Source organism: Monodelphis domestica, chromosome 5 (assembly GCF_027887165.1).
Source record: "Monodelphis domestica isolate mMonDom1 chromosome 5, mMonDom1.pri, whole genome shotgun sequence".
In the NCBI taxonomy this organism is placed as follows: domain Eukaryota; kingdom Metazoa; phylum Chordata; class Mammalia; order Didelphimorphia; family Didelphidae; genus Monodelphis; species Monodelphis domestica.
The window spans coordinates 279221966-279245802 of record NC_077231.1 but is presented as its reverse complement, the minus strand read 5'-3'; the positions used below and the strand labels follow the sequence as shown (position 1 = coordinate 279245802).

The window sequence follows — 23837 nt, the reverse complement described above, 5'->3', positions numbered from 1 at the left end:
TCCCGAGAGAGGGAGAGAGAGCTCATTCCAGTCTGAGGACCAGGAAAGAAAAAGCCCACTGTCACTCTCCAAGTCCCCTCCACCCACCAACTGTCATTCTTGTCAATATCTTCTCCCCAACATTCCAACTGCTCTTTGTTCCACCTGAATGGCAGAAAGTCCAATACTTGCTTCAGTTTTCCTTTCCACAATTCAAAATATCAATTTTTTCCAAGTGCCATCAGGCATCACAATTCCAAATTTCAGGTCTTTTGTTTTTATCAACCTAAACCCTCCCAGATACCTTAAGAGGGAAGATAAAAGGTATAGCTCCTTTACCCAGGTAACCTAGGTAAAGAAATAGCAAGAGAGAGAAATATGCTTTTATTTTTAATAAAGACCTTTAGCATAACTATTTATACCAGACCCCCCCCAAAAAAAACCCAATAACTTCTTTACCAGTTAGCTAAGTAGCATTTGTTAGGTGCTTCTTGTTGTCTTATCAGGTAGGATAAAAAGAAGGTGGATTCCTATCTCAGTAGTTTTCTTTTGAAATTTTAAATTCATGGGGGTGAGGGTGGGAGGACCTGAAGAAGACATTCATTATTCATCAAATTGACATGACTCTAAAAATTTAAATCAACCTTACTCACAACACTTTCCCAAGTTCAAATTTTTCCCATGATGCTGACCTCCACTCACATGATTCCATATTTCTTTAGTATCCTACCTATTCTCCTCTCATGCCTACTTAAACTTTCTTCCTTTCTATCCTTTTATATCCCTCTAGTGCACTTTATTTAAAGCTCTTCAAAACTATTTCTTTCCTTCCTTATTCTAATGTTATACTTCTTACTTTCTCCTACTTGCTTAATTCCTCTAGTTTTTATTTCTCAATCATATCGAAGACTCTCCCTAGAAATAATATTCACTCCACTGAATTTCTCCATTACAGTTTGCCATAAATATTTAATACACAATGCCAGTTAATTGCAATACTTTGGAATTCTCAAGCTTATAAATAAGTAGTCTATTCCAAATACTTTTGGTGACCTTTTGGTGACTTTTGGTGACCTAGCTTCTAATTTACCTAAACAATTAAGTTCTGTTATATCATTCACAAAAGAAAATACAATGGTTAATACAAAACATCCTTCCAAATTAAATTTTACTTATTTTTGTAAGTAAACAAGTTTTATTTATTTAAACAAGCTTCTCTTTTCATGACCAAAAAAAAAATAGTTGGTTCTTAAATTTAAACTGAAAACAATTTTTTTCATGGTGGAACTTCACTGAAACTACTTTCAAACTAGCTTGAATCCCATTTCTTTTTCCTTATCAACAAAATCACAATCTCCCTTGCAGTAAAATTACAAATTCATCACTCTCCAAGAAAAGAATGATGAGAGATATGATATTTTCATGTAACTTTAACAGAGCTTTATTTTTTTCCCTTAAAACAAATTTTACAGAACCCCAAAAGTCACCAAGCTATTTTAGCATTTATTACAAAATATTCAAATCATAATTTGGAAATTTACATAATTACATTTCAATAACAAATTTACTCTTTAATTTTATCAATTCCAGCAGAGTGGCAACAAAGACTCCCTTTCCTCTTTTCTATCTTTATTTCTGCAGTACAATCTCTTTGAGGTGAGAAATTGAGAGAGGGACGATCTTTCTGAAGACTTTGAAAGCTCCTCAGAAAAAAAAATGTAATTCTTTTGGCTGATCAGGCCACAGAAAGAAGTTAATTTGATTTATACAAAACTCATATAAACAAATACATAGAAACATTTGCCTTCCCAACTCCACTAAAAACTGAATAAATCCCTGCTTGATTTAGAAGCTATTTTGAAACTCTACCTTTCTCCTGTTACAAATTGGTGTCTTAAATTTTTGAGGCTTAGAGCTCTATCTTTAGTTATTACCTTTTGAATGTGAAACTTCTGGGGTTCCTAAGCTAATAAGAATTTTCCCTAAGGGCATATTTCCTGTGGTATTCTCATCAGGGGTCACTTGTCTCTAAGGATGTATAGTCTGAGTTGGAGGTCCAGGGCTTAGTGAACCTTTAAAATTTTCTTTAACTTTTTAAAAATTTTGAGTCTCAAATTTTTTGCCATCCCTTCCCATTGCTGAGATGACAAGCAAATTGATATAGCTTTTGCTTGTGCAGTCATGTAAAATATTTTTCTCTATTTGTTTGTGGTAGAAAGCCCAAACAAGAAAAAGTAAAATATAGTAGTATGCTTTAGTCTGGATTTAGACTCCATCAGTACTTTCTCTGGAAACAGATAGAATTTTTCATCATGAGTCTTTTGGGATTGTGTTGGTTGGATCACTATATTGCTGAAAATCACTTATTTCACAGTAGTTCATGATATGATATTATTACTGTATACAATGTTGTCCTGATTCTGCTTACTTCACTCTGCATCATCTAAGTCTTTCTAAGTTTTTGTGAAATCATCCTACTTATTTCTTATACCACAATAGTATTCCATTATAATCACATACCATAACTTTCTCCACCATTCCCCAAATGATAGGTATTCTCTTCACTTCCCAATTCTTTTTTACCACAAAAGAGCTACTGCAAATATTTTAATACCTATAGGTCCTTTTCCTTTTTTTCTTTGTTGTTTTTTTAATCTTTTTGACCTAAACTAAATTAATTTGGGTTGCCAGGGGATATCCCAAATAACATACCCAAGTCAGCTGGAAATTTATGGTGATTTTAATTAATATAGAGGAAAGAAATTAAGGATAAGGGATAGGGAAGGGTGTAGGATTTTTCCCGCCTGGCCTGTGCCAGAGGCAGTTCAAATTAGTGGCTTTTAAGAGGATACTGTTGGAAGGTAAAGGATAAAGGAATAAGGCTAAAACTCCAAGAGGGCTCAGCTAAGATGCCTGAACTTGAACCAGCTACTCAGCTTCTCCCAGAATAGTATCAAATGAAAACTCACCACTGAACTGGACAATAGCTGCCACCACTCCAAGATGTCGGAATGCTTAGCGGGCTGCCAGCCAGAGCCACCTCTCTCGGAAAAGAGCTCAAAAGGATCCCAGAGAGAGCCAGTAAGCCAAATATATAGACCTTTTACTCTTTTGTCCCCTCCTCTAAATGCCCATTCTTTAGTTCTCATCTTCTTTGATTAGATTATATCTTTAGAGTTACTTAACACTTCTTTGTCAAGTTCACAAGACATTCCTCATTTTGTTAGACTAAGTATCTTCATTGTTACAATCAGGAGATAGCTAAATCCAATCTTCACAGTACAGACCTAGTAATGTTGTTGCTCAGTCAAAGGGAATGTACAGTTTCATAGTCCCTTAGACATAGATCCAAATTGCTCTTCAGAATGGTTACAGGATTCCTTCCAAACTTAGCTCAAACCTTCTAAATGAGGCTTTTCCTGCTCCCCACAATTACTATTGTATTGTACCAGTTACTTTGTAGTATAAAATTTGTATCTACTTAGATTGCCCCTAGAAATGAGGGATTTCTCTTCCTATACACCTCAATAGTATAGAATAAGCATTTAATAAATGCTTGGTGATGTGATATGGAAATCACTTTAAAAGACTGATATATATTAATTTAAGGTTGCCAAGGAATTCAGCTATATAATTCCTAAATGAAAACTCAAGTCAGCAGTCAACTTTTTATGGAGAAGAAAGGTGAGAGAGAGAGTGTGAGAGAGAGAGAGAGGGTGATAGAGAGAGAGAGAGAGAGAGAGAGAGAGAGAGAGAGAGAGAGAGAGAGAGAAGGAGGGAGAGACAGAGACAGAGAGAGAGATAGAGACAGAGAGAGAGAGATGAGAGAGACCTTGGATAGCCTAGACAAAGAAAAAAGCTCAGTCCCTATCACTCACGTGACCAAAATGGAGAAAACAGTCTGTGGGCTGCTCCAACTCCAAGCACCAGGCTCCAACCACCTCTCTCCTTCCTCACAGGAAAAAGACCCGAGCACTCCTGAGCTCTCCTCTACCTCACTTCCTGTCTCTCACATGTGCCAATGGTGGCTCTAGCTTGACCTAGGACCACCCAGAGGTCTGTCCTTTTTGCACATGTCTTTTGAAGGCCATATATTCAAATAATTAAATCTTGAGTTTTGCTGCAGCCCTTCCTAATCTTGTTACCCTGAGTAGGGGGGAGATTGTAGTTTCCAAGACCTGATTCTGTTATTCCAAGTATCTCTATTGTTATTGATTAGGAAATAGATAAATCCCATCTTTTTTTTTTAAACCCTTACCTTCCATCTTGGAGTCAATACTGCGAAAGTTTGAGGAAAATCAGAAAGAATTTGAATGGTTTCAAGTGATCTACAAATATGCCCTGGACAGGATTTTGTAGGAGGAAACCCAAGAACTCTTCAAAAACTATACAACCTTTGAAAAAAGGGGGTGGGGGTGGGGGTGGAATAGGCAAGCTATGGAAGGCATCATCATGGGCAGAGATTACAGTAAAAAGGGGCCAATCCAAACAATTATAATACCGGATTTGATTCTTTGAGACTGGTGGAAAGTGATGGGGAACCAAACACTGTGAGAGGTGTACCAGAGAGCCATTGCAGGTGTGCCACCCATCCCAGAGAAGAGATAATGGAAGCTCAATATCAATATCAAAACACCTCTGGATCAACTATGCACTTTATGAGGAGTTGGAGGCAAAGGATCCAGAGAGGACCAGACAGGTATATCAAGCCCGTTTAAAACTGATTCCTCACAAAAAGTTTACATTTGCCAAAATGTGGCTACTGTGATAAGGAAATCACCTTAAAAGACTTATATAGATTTATTTAAGGTAGCCAAGGAATTCAGCTATATAATTCCTAAATGAAACACTCAAGTCAGCTGTCAATTTTTATGGTATTTTAATTACAAACAGGAGGAAGAAAGTATTAGAGGAAGAGAAAGAGAGAGGGAAAGGGGAGAGAAGGAAATAGGGCTTAAATACCCACTCTGCTTAGGCTGAGCCAAAGCAGGCCCAAGGCCCTGGATAGCCAATGCAAAGAAAGATCAGTCCCTATCACTCAGGTGACCAAAATGGAGAAAACAGTCTGTGGGCTGCTCCAACTCCAAGCACCAGGCTCCAACCACCTCTCTCCCTCCTCACAGGAAGTCATGAGAACTCCTGAGCTGTCCTCTAACTCACTTCCTTTCTCTCACATGAGCCAATGGTGGCTCTAGCTTGACCTAGGACTGCCCAAAGGTCTGTCCTTTTTGCACATGTCTGTTGAAGGCCATATTCTCAAATAAATAAATCTTGAGTTTTGTTGCAGCCCTTCCTAAATCCTGTTAGGACTGAGTGGGGTGGAAATTGTATTTTCCAAGACCTGGTTCTGTCATTCCAAGTATCTCTATTGTATCAATTCTAAAATCAATCATGACTCAAAGAACTTCCTGTTCTATTCTTAAGCATAGGTCAAAGCCCTTTCCATTGTTCAGCAAAAGGTTTCTGTCCTACAGTAGTCTTAAGTAGGGAGAAGAAGGATCCTCCCATGCCAAGGGGGTTCACATTCCAATACACTATCAGTAGGAAATTTTTCAAGTATGAAATTTCCCAATGGTGAAATTTCCAACATTTATAAGTCTAAGAAATTTTAAGGTTTACATTTTCTATTTCCTTTTTACATTGGACTTTGACATGCTTTATTTTCATACCCCTTAAATTTACCAGTGTATCAATCATGTCTAGTAATGATTTTGAGAGAGAAAAAAGTTCAGAAATATTTGCCAGCATATCAAAAAAAAAAAAAGGAAAGAGAAAATGGCATGATATAAAACACAAACTAAGATGCTAATAGCCACACTCAATTGCATTTTCCAGTTCACTCTGCTTCCACTCTAAGTGGCCATAACATTGTGTTTGTGCCTTTTCTATGAGATTATAGGCTTAGACCTTCCTTGTTATTTGTTCTGTCTTGAGCCTAACTCAAGATAAACGAAGTAAGATGGTCTTAGCTTTATCTCTATCTTAATGACAGTAAGGTCAAGGAACTCAGTGATAAGGATGCTGGCTTTGGAGGAAGAGGACTTGGATTCAAATCCTAGTTCTTATTTTGCCCTTCTGTGACCTTAGGCAAGTCACTGTGAAAGGAAATTCTTGCAGAAATCTATAATAGACTCAAAAAGATAAAAGACTTCCACCAGAAGCACCCAAAGCAGATTTGTGTGCCAATGTCAGTGGAATTTGAGGAGGTCCTGAAAGCCAGAGAAGATCTTAGTGAAGAAGCACAAAACTTGGTGGACTTCACTGATGAAGAAGGCTATGGCCATTACCTGGATCTTTATGACTGTTACCTTAAGTACATCAACCTAAAAGCATCTGAGAAACTGGATTATATCACATATCTGTCCATCTTTGATCAGTTATTTGATTCCAAAGGAAAGGAAGAATGCAGAGTACAAGGGGTACCTGGAGATGCTGCTTGAGTACCTCCAAGACTACACAGATAGGGTGAAGCCCCTGCAAGACCAAAATGAGCTGTTTGGGAAGATTCAGAAAGAATTTGAGAAGAAGTGGGACAATGGTACCTTTCCAGGCTGGCCCAAAGAGACAAGTAGTGCACTGACCCATGCTGGAGCCCACCTTGACCTCTCTGCATTTTCTTCCTGGGAGGAGTTTGCCTCCTTGGGTCTAGACAGACTGAAATCTGCACTTTTGGCTTTAGGACTAAAATGTGGTGGGACACTAGAAGAGCGAGCCCAGAGACTGTTCAGCACTAAAGGCAAGTCCCTGAAATCACTTGACTCCTCTCTGTTTGCTAAGAATTCTAAATCAAAGGGAACCAAAAGGGGCACTGAGAGGAATAAAGACATTGCTTTCCTTGAAGCCCAGATTTATGAATATGTAGAGACATAAAGTAGGGACATTAATTCATTGCTGGTGGAGTTGTGAACTGAACCAACCATTCTGGAGGGCAATTTGGAATTATGCCCAAAAGGCCCTAAAAGACTGTCTGCCCTTTGATCCAGCCATAGCACTGCTGGGTTTGTACCCCAAAGAGATAATAAGGAAAAAGACTTGTACAAGAATATTCATAGCTGCACTCTTTGTGGTGGCCAAAAACTGGAAAATGAGGGGATGCCCTTCAATTGGGGAATGGCTGAACAAATTGTGGTATATGTTGGTGATGGAATACTATTGTGCTAAAAGGAATAATAAAGTGGAGGAATTCCATGGAGACTGGAACAGCCTCCAGGAAGTGATGCAGAGCAAGAGGAGCAGAACCAGGAAAACATTGTACACAGAGACTGATACACTGTGGCACAATCGAACATAATGGACTTCTCCAGTAATGGCTTTACAATGTCCCTGAACAACCTGCAGCGATCTACGAGAAAAAAAAAAATATATATATATATATATATATATCCTCAAGTAGAGAACAAACTGAGGTAGTAAAAACACTGAGGAAAAGCATCTGCTTGACTACAGAGGTCGAGGGGACATGAGCGAGGAGAGACGCTACATGAGCACCCTAATGCAAATACCAACAACAAGGAAATGGGTTCAGAGCAAGGACACATGTGATATCCAGACGCATTGTGCGTCAGCTAGGGAAGGGGTGAGGAAGGGGAGGGGGGGGGGGAGGGAGGAAAAGAAAATGATCTGTTTCCAATGAACAATGTGAAAATGACCAAATAAAATAATGTTTTAAAAACTAAAAAAAAAAAGAAGAAGTATACCTACAATGTCATCAATTTAAAACATGAAACAAAAATTATTACCTGACTGGTGACAGTCAAATGCATTTCCAAATTATCTTACAAAAAATCATTCATTTTATCAGTTTTGATATTCTATATTGACTGCATTCAATACCAATATAGAATACTTACATGTACTTACTTTTACATAGTGCTTGCCATGTTCAAGGGGACATGTGAAACATTTAACCATTAAGTGATTCTCACAACAACCTTAAGAGGTGAGAGTGATTATTATTTCCTTTACAGACTAGAAAACATTAGGAAAACAAATAGGAAATGACTTGCTTAAGGTTACACAGTTAACAATTTATGAGACCAGATTTTAACTCAGGTTTCCTAATTAATGTATTTTTGTGCATATGATTTTAATGCTAAATGATGAATATGAATTATATTAATTTCTGATTTACTAATATAATCCTAATAGGAGAACCTATATCACTGTAAATGATTCACTTTTAGGATAGTTTTTGGCCAAATAAAATCTGAATTGATAATCACTAACAGTAATATTCTGCAATAATTAAAAGAATTTTTGAAGATTGAAGAAGAGGTACAGGGGATAAGGAAGGTTTGTAACAGGGAATTGTAAACCTTAAAATTTCTTTGACTTATAAATGTTGGAAATTTTACCATTGGGAAATTTCATACTTGAAAAATTTCCTATTGATAGTGGGAACTCTATTGGAATGTGAACCCCATTGGCATGGGAGGGTCCTTCTCCTCCCTACTTAAGATTACTTTAGGACAGAAACCTTTTGCTGAACAATGGAAAGGGCTTTGACCTATGCTTAAGAATAGAACAGGAAGTTCTTTGAGTCATGATTGATTTTAGAATTGATACAATAGAGATACTTGGAATGACAGAACCAGGTCTTGGAAAATACAATTTCCACCCCACTCAGTCCTAACAGGATTTAGGAAGGGCTCCATCAAAGGATCAAGATTTAATTATTTGAGAATATGACCTTCAACAGACATGTGCAAAGCCACACACCTCTGGGCGGTCCTGGGTTAAGCTAGAGCCACTATTGGTACAGGGAAGACATGGACAGTGATTGGTAGATGTGAGAACTGAGGGGAGGGAACTTGGATGGTTTCCTTAAAGATAGTGGGGTCTGAGGACTGAGGGGTGGTTGGTTGGAGAGGTTTTTGTTCTGAGAGGTGGTGCTTTGAGAAGTTTGCTCTGAAGGAAGCTGGAGGTGGAGGCCCCTGAGACTGTTTCTCCATTTTGGTCACGTGAGTGATAGGGACTGATCTCTTTTCTTTGCCTCAGCTATCTAAGGGCTTGGGCCTTTTGGCCCAGCCTAAACAGAAGGGGTATTTAAGCCCTATTCCCTTCTCTCCCCTTTCTTTCTCTCTCTCTCTCTCTCTCTCTCTCTCTCTCCCTCTCTCTATCTCTAATACCTTTCTTCCTCCTGTTTGTAATTAAACTCCATAAAAGGTTGACTGCTGACTTGAGTTTTCAATTAGGAATTACATAACTGAATTCCTTGGCGACCTTAAATTAATATATATCAGTCTTTTAAAGTGATTTCCTTGTCACATTGTGGAGGAGTTGAAGGGAGAGAAGGAATATGGCTGCTGGTGAAGTAAAAGGAGAGCGATACCCCTACTGAGAGGCTATCTTTGAAAAATGGGGTTCCTGAAAAATGGGCCATCTATGATAGGCTGAGGGAATGTCTTTTCTATTGACTGATGTTGAAGATATCCCAGAGCAGGTAAGCACAGACCCCTGAGGGACAAGCCACCCCCTAGACCAAGGTTGCCCAGCAGGAGTCCAATAACAACCATTTATGTTTCTGCTCCCTCTGAGTCCACTGAAATGATAGTCCTCTTATCTGACTGCAGGTTACTTAAATAAAGATGGATTTAATAACAAGTGTGGATTGGGGAGGTATCAGGGAAAGGGAATTGGGATTTCCCTAAATTGGGTTTGAGTCTCTCTCAGCTTTTGAGCTGAGACCAGGCCTCACAGGCTGGTGGAGGGTTTCTTTTATTCCTGTCTATGCTATATATATGCGAGTTTTCATAAGTTCAAAGTCTTAGCAGTAGACAGCAAGAGGAAGAAGAGGTTTTGACTTTCAGAGCTGGTTGGGCCTGTCTTTTCAGGCTGACACCCCTAAAAACCGGCCTTACAGTCCAAACCACTCCCCTTAAATCCTTTTGTCCAATGACAATCACAGGAATCCAGGTAGAGTACACAGTTGAGAAAAGTCCAGGAATAGAGGTACTTCTATCCCGAGACAGGGAGAGAGAGCTCATTCCAGTCTGAGGACCAGGAAAGAGAAAGCCCACTGTCACTCTCCAAATCCCCTCCACCCACCAACTGTCATTCTTGTCAATATCTTCTCCTTCCTTATTCTAATGTTATACTTTTTTTACTTTCTCCTACTTGCTTAATTCCTCTAGTTTTTATTTCTCAATCATATCGAAGATTATCTCTAGAATGAATATTCACTCCACTGAATTTCTCCATTACAGTTTGCCATATGTGGCCTTTGCAAAGTTTGAGGAAAATCAGAAAGAATTTGAATGGTTTCAAGTGATCTACAAATATGCCCTGGACAGGATTTTGTAACAGGAATCCCAAGAACTCTTAAAAAACTATACAATCTTTGAAAAAAAAGGGGGAGGGTTGAAATAGGCAAGCTATGGAAGGCATCATCGTGGGCAGAGATTACAGTAAAAAGAGGCCAATCCAAACAATTATAATACCGGATTTGATTCTTTGAGACTGGTGGAAAGTGATGGGGAACCAAACACTGTGAGAGAGGTGTACCAGAGAACCATTGCCAGTGTGCCACCCATCCCAGAGAAGAGATAATGGAAGCTCAATATACACCTCTGGATCAACTATGCACTTTATGAGGAGTTGGAGGCAAAGGATCCAGAGAGGACCAGACAGGTATATCAAGCCCGTTTAAAACTGATTCCCCACAAAAAGTTTACATTTGCCAAAATGTGGCTACTGTGATAAGGAAATCACCTTAAAAGACTTATATAGATTTATTTAAGGTAGCCAAGGAATTCAGCTATGTATTTCCTAAATGAAACACTCAAGTCAGCTGTCAATTTTTATGGTATTTTAATTACAAACAGGAGGAAGAAAGTATTAGAGGAAGAGAAAGAGAGAGGGAAAGGGGAGAGAAGGAAATAGGGCTTAAATACCCACTCTGCTTAGGCTGAGCCAAAGCAGGCCCAAGGCCCTGGATAGCCAATGCAAAGAAAGATCAGTCCCTATCACTCAGGTGACCAAAATGGAGAAAACAGTCTGTGGGCTGCTCCAACTCCAAGCACCAGGCTCCAACCACCTCTCTCCCTCCTCACAGGAAGTCATGAGAACTCCTGAGCTGTCCTCTAACTCACTTCCTTTCTCTCACATGAGCCAATGGTGGCTCTAGCTTGACCTAGGACTGCCCAAAGGTCTGTCCTTTTTGCACATGTCTGTTGAAGGCCATATTCTCAAATAAATAAATCTTGAGTTTTGTTGCAGCCCTTCCTAAATCCTGTTAGGACTGAGTGGGGTGGAAATTGTATTTTCCAAGACCTGGTTCTGTCATTCCAAGTATCTCTATTGTATCAATTCTAAAATCAATCATGACTCAAAGAACTTCCTGTTCTATTCTTAAGCATAGGTCAAAGCCCTTTCCATTGTTCAGCAAAAGGTTTCTGTCCTACAGTAGTCTTAAGTAGGGAGAAGAAGGATCCTCCCATGCCAAGGGGGTTCACATTCCAATACACTATCAGTAGGAAATTTTTCAAGTATGAAATTTCCCAATGGTGAAATTTCCAACATTTATAAGTCTAAGAAATTTTAAGGTTTACATTTTCTATTTCCTTTTTACATTGGACTTTGACATGCTTTATTTTCATACCCCTTAAATTTACCAGTGTATCAATCATGTCTAGTAATGATTTTGAGAGAGAAAAAAGTTCAGAAATATTTGCCAGCATATCAAAAAAAAAAAAGGAAAGAGAAAATGGCATGATATAAAACACAAACTAAGATGCTAATAGCCACACTCAATTGCATTTTCCAGTTCACTCTGCTTCCACTCTAAGTGGCCATAACATTGTGTTTGTGCCTTTTCTATGAGATTATAGGCTTAGACCTTCCTTGTTATTTGTTCTGTCTTGAGCCTAACTCAAGATAAACGAAGTAAGATGGTCTTAGCTTTATCTCTATCTTAATGACAGTAAGGTCAAGGAACTCAGTGATAAGGATGCTGGCTTTGGAGGAAGAGGACTTGGATTCAAATCCTAGTTCTTATTTTGCCCTTCTGTGACCTTAGGCAAGTCACTGTGAAAGGAAATTCTTGCAGAAATCTATAATAGACTCAAAAAGATAAAAGACTTCCACCAGAAGCACCCAAAGCAGATTTGTGTGCCAATGTCAGTGGAATTTGAGGAGGTCCTGAAAGCCAGAGAAGATCTTAGTGAAGAAGCACAAAACTTGGTGGACTTCACTGATGAAGAAGGCTATGGCCATTACCTGGATCTTTATGACTGTTACCTTAAGTACATCAACCTAAAAGCATCTGAGAAACTGGATTATATCACATATCTGTCCATCTTTGATCAGTTATTTGATTCCAAAGGAAAGGAAGAATGCAGAGTACAAGGGGTACCTGGAGATGCTGCTTGAGTACCTCCAAGACTACACAGATAGGGTGAAGCCCCTGCAAGACCAAAATGAGCTGTTTGGGAAGATTCAGAAAGAATTTGAGAAGAAGTGGGACAATGGTACCTTTCCAGGCTGGCCCAAAGAGACAAGTAGTGCACTGACCCATGCTGGAGCCCACCTTGACCTCTCTGCATTTTCTTCCTGGGAGGAGTTTGCCTCCTTGGGTCTAGACAGACTGAAATCTGCACTTTTGGCTTTAGGACTAAAATGTGGTGGGACACTAGAAGAGCGAGCCCAGAGACTGTTCAGCACTAAAGGCAAGTCCCTGAAATCACTTGACTCCTCTCTGTTTGCTAAGAATTCTAAATCAAAGGGAACCAAAAGGGGCACTGAGAGGAATAAAGACATTGCTTTCCTTGAAGCCCAGATTTATGAATATGTAGAGACATAAAGTAGGGACATTAATTCATTGCTGGTGGAGTTGTGAACTGAACCAACCATTCTGGAGGGCAATTTGGAATTATGCCCAAAAGGCCCTAAAAGACTGTCTGCCCTTTGATCCAGCCATAGCACTGCTGGGTTTGTACCCCAAAGAGATAATAAGGAAAAAGACTTGTACAAGAATATTCATAGCTGCACTCTTTGTGGTGGCCAAAAACTGGAAAATGAGGGGATGCCCTTCAATTGGGGAATGGCTGAACAAATTGTGGTATATGTTGGTGATGGAATACTATTGTGCTAAAAGGAATAATAAAGTGGAGGAATTCCATGGAGACTGGAACAGCCTCCAGGAAGTGATGCAGAGCAAGAGGAGCAGAACCAGGAAAACATTGTACACAGAGACTGATACACTGTGGCACAATCGAACATAATGGACTTCTCCAGTAATGGCTTTACAATGTCCCTGAACAACCTGCAGCGATCTACGAGAAAAAAAAAAAAATATATATATATATATATATATCCTCAAGTAGAGAACAAACTGAGGTAGTAAAAACACTGAGGAAAAGCATCTGCTTGACTACAGAGGTCGAGGGGACATGAGCGAGGAGAGACGCTACATGAGCACCCTAATGCAAATACCAACAACAAGGAAATGGGTTCAGAGCAAGGACACATGTGATATCCAGACGCATTGTGCGTCAGCTAGGGAAGGGGTGAGGAAGGGGAGGGGGGGGGAGGGAGGAAAAGAAAATGATCTGTTTCCAATGAACAATGTGAAAATGACCAAATAAAATAATGTTTTAAAAACTAAAAAAAAAAAAGAAGAAGTATACCTACAATGTCATCAATTTAAAACATGAAACAAAAATTATTACCTGACTGGTGACAGTCAAATGCATTTCCAAATTATCTTACAAAAAATCATTCATTTTATCAGTTTTGATATTCTATATTGACTGCATTCAATACCAATATAGAATACTTACATGTACTTACTTTTACATAGTGCTTGCCATGTTCAAGGGGACATGTGAAACATTTAACCATTAAGTGATTCTCACAACAACCTTAAGAGGTGAGAGTGATTATTATTTCCTTTACAGACTAGAAAACATTAGGAAAACAAATAGGAAATGACTTGCTTAAGGTTACACAGTTAACAATTTATGAGACCAGATTTTAACTCAGGTTTCCTAATTAATGTATTTTTGTGCATATGATTTTAATGCTAAATGATGAATATGAATTATATTAATTTCTGATTTACTAATATAATCCTAATAGGAGAACCTATATCACTGTAAATGATTCACTTTTAGGATAGTTTTTGGCCAAATAAAATCTGAATTGATAATCACTAACAGTAATATTCTGCAATAATTAAAAGAATTTTTGAAGATTGAAGAAGAGGTACAGGGGATAAGGAAGGTTTGTAACAGGGAATTGTAAACCTTAAAACTTCTTTGACTTATAAATGTTGGAAATTTTACCATTGGGAAATTTCATACTTGAAAAATTTCCTATTGATAGTGGGAACTCTATTGGAATGTGAACCCCATTGGCATGGGAGGGTCCTTCTCCTCCCTACTTAAGATTACTTTAGGACAGAAACCTTTTGCTGAACAATGGAAAGGGCTTTGACCTATGCTTAAGAATAGAACAGGAAGTTCTTTGAGTCATGATTGATTTTAGAATTGATACAATAGAGATACTTGGAATGACAGAACCAGGTCTTGGAAAATACAATTTCCACCCCACTCAGTCCTAACAGGATTTAGGAAGGGCTCCATCAAAGGATCAAGATTTAATTATTTGAGAATATGACCTTCAACAGACATGTGCAAAGCCACACACCTCTGGGCGGTCCTGGGTTAAGCTAGAGCCACTATTGGTACAGGGAAGACATGGACAGTGATTGGTAGATGTGAGAACTGAGGGGAGGGAACTTGGATGGTTTCCTTAAAGATAGTGGGGTCTGAGGACTGAGGGGTGGTTGGTTGGAGAGGTTTTTGTTCTGAGAGGTGGTGCTTTGAGAAGTTTGCTCTGAAGGAAGCTGGAGGTGGAGGCCCCTGAGACTGTTTCTCCATTTTGGTCACGTGAGTGATAGGGACTGATCTCTTTTCTTTGCCTCAGCTATCTAAGGGCTTGGGCCTTTTGGCCCAGCCTAAACAGAAGGGGTATTTAAGCCCTATTCCCTTCTCTCCCCTTTCTTTCTCTCTCTCTCTCTCTCTCTCTCTCTCTCTCCCTCTCTCTATCTCTAATACCTTTCTTCCTCCTGTTTGTAATTAAACTCCATAAAAGGTTGACTGCTGACTTGAGTTTTCAATTAGGAATTACATAACTGAATTCCTTGGCGACCTTAAATTAATATATATCAGTCTTTTAAAGTGATTTCCTTGTCACATTGTGGAGGAGTTGAAGGGAGAGAAGGAATATGGCTGCTGGTGAAGTAAAAGGAGAGCGATACCCCTACTGAGAGGCTATCTTTGAAAAATGGGGTTCCTGAAAAATGGGCCATCTATGATAGGCTGAGGGAATGTCTTTTCTATTGACTGATGTTGAAGATATCCCAGAGCAGGTAAGCACAGACCCCTGAGGGACAAGCCACCCCCTAGACCAAGGTTGCCCAGCAGGAGTCCAATAACAACCATTTATGTTTCTGCTCCCTCTGAGTCCACTGAAATGATAGTCCTCTTATCTGACTGCAGGTTACTTAAATAAAGATGGATTTAATAACAAGTGTGGATTGGGGAGGTATCAGGGAAAGGGAATTGGGATTTCCCTAAATTGGGTTTGAGTCTCTCTCAGCTTTTGAGCTGAGACCAGGCCTCACAGGCTGGTGGAGGGTTTCTTTTATTCCTGTCTATGCTATATATATGCGAGTTTTCATAAGTTCAAAGTCTTAGCAGTAGACAGCAAGAGGAAGAAGAGGTTTTGACTTTCAGAGCTGGTTGGGCCTGTCTTTTCAGGCTGACACCCCTAAAAACCGGCCTTACAGTCCAAACCACTCCCCTTAAATCCTTTTGTCCAATGACAATCACAGGAATCCAGGTAGAGTACACAGTTGAGAAAAGTCCAGGAATAGAGGTACTTCTATCCCGAGACAGGGAGAGAGAGCTCATTCCAGTCTGAGGACCAGGAAAGAGAAAGCCCACTGTCACTCTCCAAATCCCCTCCACCCACCAACTGTCATTCTTGTCAATATCTTCTCCTTCCTTATTCTAATGTTATACTTTTTTTACTTTCTCCTACTTGCTTAATTCCTCTAGTTTTTATTTCTCAATCATATCGAAGATTATCTCTAGAATGAATATTCACTCCACTGAATTTCTCCATTACAGTTTGCCATATGTGGCCTTTGCAAAGTTTGAGGAAAATCAGAAAGAATTTGAATGGTTTCAAGTGATCTACAAATATGCCCTGGACAGGATTTTGTAACAGGAATCCCAAGAACTCTTAAAAAACTATACAATCTTTGAAAAAAAAGGGGGAGGGTTGAAATAGGCAAGCTATGGAAGGCATCATTGTGGGCAGAGATTACAGTAAAAAGAGGCCAATCCAAACAATTATAATACCTGATTTGATTATTTGAGACTGGTGGAAAGTGATGGGGAACCAAACACTGTGAGAGAGGTGTACCAGAGAACCATTGCCAGTGTGCCACCCATCCCAGAGAAGAGATAATGGAAGCTCAATATACACCTCTGGATCAACTATGCACTTTATGAGGAGTTGGAGGCAAAGGATCCAGAGAGGACCAGACAGGTATATCAAGCCCGTTTAAAACTGATTCCCCACAAAAAGTTTACATTTGCCAAAATGTGGCTACTGTGATAAGGAAATCACCTTAAAAGACTTATATAGATTTATTTAAGGTAGCCAAGGAATTCAGCTATGTATTTCCTAAATGAAACACTCAAGTCAACTGTCAATTTTTATGGTGTTTTAATTACAAACAGGAGGAAGAAAGTATTAGAGGGAGAGAAAGAGAGAGGGAAAGGGGAGAGAAGGAAATAGGGCTTAAATACCCACTCTGCTTAGGCTGAGCCAAAGCAGGCCCAAGGCCCTGGATAGCCAATGCAAAGAAAGATCAGTCCCTATCACTCAGGTGACCAAAATGGAGAAAACAGTCTGTGGGCTGCTCCAACTCCAAGCACCAGGCTCCAACCACCTCTCTCTCTCCTCACAGGAAGTCACAAGAACTCCTGAGCTGTCCTCTACCTCACTTCCTGTCTCTCACATGTGCCAATGGTGGCTCTAGCTTGACCTAGGACCGCCCAGAGGCCTGTCCTTTTTGCACATGTCTGTTGAAGGCCATATTCTCAAATAAATAAATCTTGAGTTTTGTTGCAGCCCTTCCTAATCTTGTTACCCTGTGTAGGGCAATGTAGTTTCCAAGACCTGATTCTGTTATTCCAAGTATCTCTATTGTTATTGATTAGGAAATAGCTAAATCCTATCTTCTAAAGAATGCTCTGAATAGGGTTGAGTAGTTTTAAAATTCACACTACTCTATGCCCCTTTGAAATAAAACAGAAAAATCTCCCATTTGCCAGAAGAACTTTGGGAACTTCTATTGGCAAATGTCCTAAAATCAGATTGCTTAAACTCTACATCGAATTGGAGCTGCAGCTTTGAGAATTTGATCGGTGCCGGAAACTTTATGAAAAGTTCCTGGAATTTGCACCATAAAAATTGTACTTCATGAACCAAATTTTCCAAGTTAGAGACAATTCTCAGAGATATGGAGAGAATCTGGGCAATATATGAGTTGGCCGTTAGCCAGCCATGCTTAGATATGCCAGAGGTGCTTTGGAAATTGTACATTAACTTTGAAATTCAACAAGAAAAATCTGAAAAAACCAGAAGTCTTTACCGCAGATTGCTGCAATGAACACAGCATGTTAAGGCATGGATCAGTTTTGCCCAGTTTGAGCTGTGTGCAGGAACTGAAGAAAGCTTAAGTCAATGCAGACACATATATGAAGAAGCCAACCAAAGGATGAGAAACTGAAGAGAAGGAAGAAAGGCTCCTGTTATTAAAATCCTGGAGAAACGTTGAATATGAATTTGGGACAGAATCTCAAAAGGAGAGTAGACAAACTAATGCCAGAGCAAGTGAAGAAGAGGAGAAAAGTTCAGGCAGAAGATGGGTCTGATGCTGGCTGGGAAGAGCACCACCATTACATCTTTCCAGAGGATGCTGCTGACCAGCCCAACCTCAATTGCTGGCAATGGCCAAACGATGGAAGAAAGAGCAGCAAGAAAAGGATGCTACAGAGCAGGACCCAGGCAGAGGCAGGGAAGAAGAGTGAAACTTGACTTTGTTTACGTTGGTGATTTATATGAATTCCTACCTGCAATCATTGTGACTTAGGAAACTTTTGTGCAGTATTTTTTTTTAAACTGTGGTGAACCTTGTACCACTGATATGCTATCCATTTAAATTATGTCCAAGTATTAAGAGATTGTCAACAAAGCACATAAAATTAAAAAAAAATTTGTTTGGGCTCAGAAGTCAGTCATCTGCTCCCCATCACCATCACAACCAAGGCAATATTTTCCCCTTGCTGTGAGAAGAGCCTCCACTGTCTCTCCTACCAACAGGGAGCAGCTCCCACTCCTCACAGACTCTGTCCTTTCCCACCCTCAAAGATCCCTCCTGAGATTTGCCCTCCCCTAGTCCCAACCTGAATCTTCTGGGCTGTACTGTTCTGTTGTGTTGGAGAAGCTGGGAAGGAAATTGCTCATGCACATGAATATATTCTTAATAATGGTGAAGGAGAAGAGAAGACCATCAGTCCAAAAACTCTGATGGAGCTTCTGATGGAGCAAGAAAACAGAAAGAGAAGAAGAAACACAGGAAGAGTAATTCTGACAATGGTGGGTGAAGAAACATGAAAACCTGAAAAAGGCATTAAATGCTGAGGAAGACCAGCTCCTCCATGTCCAGGAGATCATGTGGTTAGATGAGAGGAAAAGGCCCTACAATAATAGCATGTATGAAGCCCAAGACCCTACAGAAGAGAAAATGGAGGTAAGTATACAGGATGAAACATCAAGAGGCCAGATGATGCTCTAGCTTCTTTCCTTGGACATCAATGACAAGACTTGGAAGGAGATTCAGGACAGCTCACTGGTATAGCCTTTTCAGTAACTGAATGTTTTTCAATCACTATGGCTGTTTCTCTTTTTCATTAATTAGCAAACTAGTTGTGCCAGAAAGGGCTTTAACCAAAGAGAAATCATGCCACTGTGGAGAAAATCTATAGACATGAACAAAGGGCCACCTCCCACTCCTCACTGCCTCCTCCCAATCCCACCTGGGATTTCTGCTCCCCTTGTCCATCTTTTGTATCCCCAGAATCTACTACAGAACCTACTACACAGCAAGTACTTTGATGATGTTTGTTAACCAATAAAGGCCTGTCCAAAGTAGAAAAAATACATGTAATTAAATGAGCCCTAGCAATAAGAGGTTGTCTTTGGGGTTCATCAAACATGAATCTTGCCATTAATCAATGAGCACAATAGGTGAGAACTGGGAGGAATAGGGTGGGGGAGTGGGGGGGGGGGGTTGTTCACAAAAACCAGAAAGCCTTTGTTCAATGAGCTCATTGAAGCCAAGAGGAATGTTGGGACTAGAGAGACCAAAAGCTGTAATTAAAGGAGGCTGCTGTCTACCTCTGGAGCTTGATAAGAACTTGGCACCTAGTTAACACTCCAATTCTGGAGCCCCCAAGTTATTTAGAGCCATAATTTAGAAGTGGGGTTTGTCACAGCTGGCCTAAGGGGGGGGCTCAGCAGGGGCTCCCTACTTCTCCTGGACAGAGTCAAGGCCACTGCTGTGACTTCTGAGATGGGGGAGTCTCTGGGCTCCAACACCTACAGCAGGCAGAACTGGGAGCACTCAGATTTTCCTATTCTATGTCAGATGTGCATTGGACCAAATCCCTATACCCACATGACCATAGAAAGGTGTGCTAAAGAATGCAGAGTTTATGCCAGACCCTTCACAGTGTTTTGCCGGTGCCCCAGTGTTGGCATGGGTTTTAAGAAGACTCAAGTGTGCCAAGCCTGCAGCAAGTTCAAAAACATGTGTCAGACTTGCCTTTTGGACTTAGAATATGGGCTTTCCTGTGCAGGTCTGTGATGCACAAGTGGCCCTTAAGGATGCCATGATTATGTCCAGGGTGAACAAGGGATACTACCAAGAATTTCTTTTTTAAACCCCTACCTTCCATCTTAGAATCAGTATTAGGTATTGGTTCTAAGACAGAAGAGTAGTAAGGGCTAAGCAATGGGTAACTCCCAAGTGACTTGCCCAGGAAGTGTTGGAGGTCAAACTTGAACCCAAGATCTCCCATCTCTGGGCCTGGCTCTCAATCCACTGAATAACCCAGCTGTCCCCACTACTTCCAGAATCTTGAGGGAGAGATCTCTAACTCCAATGGCAGTCGGCCAGTTGGTGCTCTTGGGAAGGCTCCAGTGACCAATGACATGCTCCTTCAATCGGCTGGGACCAGCCCTCACTAAAAATGGAATCCTCCTCTGCTGAGGACTCAAGAGTTAACTTCTGACACTTTCCCCATCCCTTTCTGGCTTGCCATATGAGGAGTCTACAAAATAAAAGGGGACACGTAGAGAACTCTGGGGTTAATTACCCTGACATGTGCCCCTCCTCCTCCTTCTCCCCCCACCCCACCCCAAGCATCCCTGAGGGGGGTCAGGCAGAGAACATCCCAACAGAGAAAAGCATGTTTTAAGGTAAGACATCTGACCTAGGCAAGTCCCTTGCACCAAATGTCCTTCCGCCACTCGCCTGAGGAAAAACAGTTTTTAATCAAAATTACCATCGTGGATTGTCAGATTCCCACGGTAGCCAGCTCGGTTCTCACACTAGAATAAGATACACACATCTGCGGATGAAGCCTCAGCGTAGTATTGAAGTGTGCAGAGAGCGTGGTGGAATGAATCAGGAAGTGCTGCTAAACCCTGCCAGTGTGATTGTCTCTCTCTTCCCTTCACCTTATCCCGCCCCGGTCCCTCTTGGGACTCCCTTGGAGACATTTGGGCCCTGCAGTCCTCCCCTTAGTTCCTTCTGGGGAACCGGAGGATGCCCAAGGGGAGAGACATGAGAAGCCTCCAGACCCGAAGATCCTCTCGCTGCTCAGAGCCCCAGAGATAGCCTGTTGTGGGGTTCAGGATCCCGAAGCAGAGAAGCTTCTAAAGAGGCTAACAGTGCTTTGTCTGGCCCCAGCTGATGAGACCATTCCCACACTATGGCGGTGGCCTGGGAGATACCATCTACTATCTTTGGGTCTCATGAACTTGTCCAAGTAATTTCTGAGATCAGCCTAACAGTTGGATGGAGGCATCCGGTTTGCTGTCAGGCAAGCTGCAGAGACGTCCTTCAACAAATAGAAGGCTTCATGTGAAATGGACAAGATCGCCCATAGAGCCAGAGGAAAAGAGAAGGAAAAAGAAGGAACCAGACTCGGGACTTAAGCTGGAGCTGGTTCCAGGACATCCTGGAGTTCTTCCTTCTCCTCCAGCAGCTGCCAGTTGTTGTAATCTCCCTCCCACTAGACCTCCAGCAGGGGTTCATGTTGCCCTGCTCCCTCCTCCTCAGATTGCACCTCCAATCCCAGCAGATTTTAGATCACACAGATTCCACCCAATGGGACCATCACCTCTCTTCATGCCAGCTCCAGGACCCGCCCACTGTTCTTCGCAAGATCCCCAGAGGATGGGGGCTCCTCTAGGAGGGCTCAGGCATCCCTAACACCTTGCTACACTGGTTGGGCTCTGAGGATGTGAAGTGCTTTAAAAATGTAAGGAATAAAATTGGGAGTAAAGGAGTTGTGACAAATAATTATTAACAAAAGGAATTGAGTGTGTCCAGAGTTTTACGTTTTAAACAGTAACAGACAGGCTTCTGGTGGCTGCAGCCTTGAAGGACAGCTGGCAAGGGCCCATGGCACCCAGGCAGTGAGGCAGGAACTGCAGGGGTAGGAGGCTAGGGGTGGCTGGGTGCCATGACTGAGGTTCTGGGGTAAGACAGGCTGGGCAAGAAGGGCCATGTGAAGTGCAGCCCCAAACACTATCAACTGGAGAACTGAAGGAAGTATATGAACATAACTTCAAAACACGCCTCACAAAAATAAAACTAGACCTAAAGAATTCGAAAAACATCAGCTGTTCATGGGTAGAATGAGCTAATGTAAAACTGACAATGCTACCTGAATTAATTTACTCATTCAGTGCTATACCTATCAAACAAAAAAAAAATTATTAAAAAGTTAATCTGGAAGAACAAAAGTTCAAGGATATCAAGGGAACTAATGAAAAAAAAAATGAGGATAGAGGCCTAGCATTACCACATCTTCAGTGATCATTAAAATAATATGATACTGGCTAGGAGACAGAAGGATGGATCAATGGAATAGACTTGGGGTAAATGACCTCAGCAAGTTAGTGTTCCATAAACCTAAAGATCCCAGATTTTGCAAGAAGAACCCACTATTTGACAAAAACTGCTAAGAGAATTGAAAAAACAGTACAGGAGAAATTAAGTTTAGATCAACAACTTACACCTATTACCAAGATTAATTCAGAATGGGAAAATAGCAAATATAAAAAGGGAAATCATAAATAAATTATGTGAACATAGAATAGTATACCTGTCAGACCTATGGGACAGGAAGGAGTTTAAGACCAAGCAAGACAGAGAATACTACAAAATGTAAGATGAATAGTTTTGATTACATTAAAAAGTTTCTATACAAACAAAACCAATATGACCAAAATTACAAGGAAAGCAACAAATTGAGAAAAAATATAATAACCTCTGACAAAGGTCTAATCTCTCAAATTTATTAGGGGCTAAGTCAATTTTACAAAAAATCAGGTCATTCCCCAATAGACAAATAGTCAAAGGATATGAATAGGCAATTTTCAGAAAAGAAATCAAAACTATCAACAAGCACATGGAAAAGGTGTTCTAAATCTCTCATAATTAGAGAAATGCAAATTAAAACAACACTGAAGTACCACTTCACACCGAGCAGATTATCCAATATGATAGTAAAGAAAAACAAAATGTTGGAGGGGTTGTGGTAAAATTGGGACACTAATGCATTGCTGGTGGAGTTGTGAATTCATCCAGCCATTCTGGAAGGCAATTTGAAATTATGTGCAAAGGGCTTTAAAAGAATGCACACCCTTTGATCTAGCAATACCACTATTACTACTAGGTAGATAAGGAAAAAGTCTTGTACAAAAACGTCTATAACCACACTTGTTGTGGCGGCAAAAAATTGGAAAATGAGGGGTTGTCCATCGATTGGGGAATGGCTGAACCAATTATGGTATATGATGATGATGGAATACTATTGTGCTGTAAGGAATGATGACATAGAGGATTTCTATATGAACTGGGAGAACGTCAGTGAACTGATGCAGAGTGAAAAGAACAGAACCAGGCAAACATTGTACACAGAAAGGAAAATATTATGGAACAATCCAATGTAATGGACTGTGCTACTAGTAGCAATGCAACAAGCCAGGAGGACACTCCTGAAGGTCTGATGGGAAAGAATGCTAACCACATTGAGAGAAAGAACTATGGGAGTAGACATGCAAAAGGAGAACATATGACATCACTTGTCACATGTAGATGGTTATGTGATTTTAGGTTCAGGATTTTTAAGAATTGCTTTATACCACAAATGAATAATATGGAAATAAGTATCAAGTAATAACATTTGTACAACCCAGTGGAATTGCTTGTTGGATATGGGAGTGGAGAGGGAAAGAAAGTGAATCGTGTAAACATGGAAAAATATGTAAAAATTAAAATTAAATTAAAAAAGAGTGGACCTGAAAAACTTGTTTGGGACTCAAACATAGTCCACAGACATAAAGGACCAAGTTCCCCTGAGGGACTTTGAAATCCACCATGGATTGAACCTGCAGCTTTATTACAATTAAAGGATAACCAACAGCTCATTCCCCAAATCTGAACTTCTTCCACCCCTTTTTTCTAAAATATCTACTAAAATTAT

General features: G+C 40.4%; 1 protein-coding gene and 3 pseudogenes across 1 annotated transcript in view; all 4 read left to right on the top strand.

Annotated features, from left to right (window-relative positions):
- LOC107649974 (splicing factor 3A subunit 3-like) overlaps nucleotides 1–6851 on the top strand; it is a 29084-nt gene extending 22233 nt beyond the window's left edge. Inside the window, 2 exon segments of the mRNA XM_056800674.1 lie at nucleotides 6097–6364; nucleotides 6366–6851. Of these exon segments, the coding sequence (XP_056656652.1) occupies nucleotides 6097–6364; nucleotides 6366–6849 (752 nt within the window). The 3' untranslated portion in view covers nucleotides 6850–6851.
- Nucleotides 6852–10354: 3503 nt separating this feature from the next.
- Nucleotides 10355–12780, top strand: LOC130454739 (splicing factor 3A subunit 3-like; annotated as a pseudogene).
- A 3297-nt stretch (nucleotides 12781–16077) lies between these two features.
- On the top strand, nucleotides 16078–18086 carry LOC103105538 (crooked neck-like protein 1; annotated as a pseudogene).
- A 1544-nt stretch (nucleotides 18087–19630) lies between these two features.
- On the top strand, nucleotides 19631–21536 carry LOC100029056 (pre-mRNA-splicing factor RBM22-like; annotated as a pseudogene).
- Nucleotides 21537–23837: the final 2301 nt, after the last annotated feature.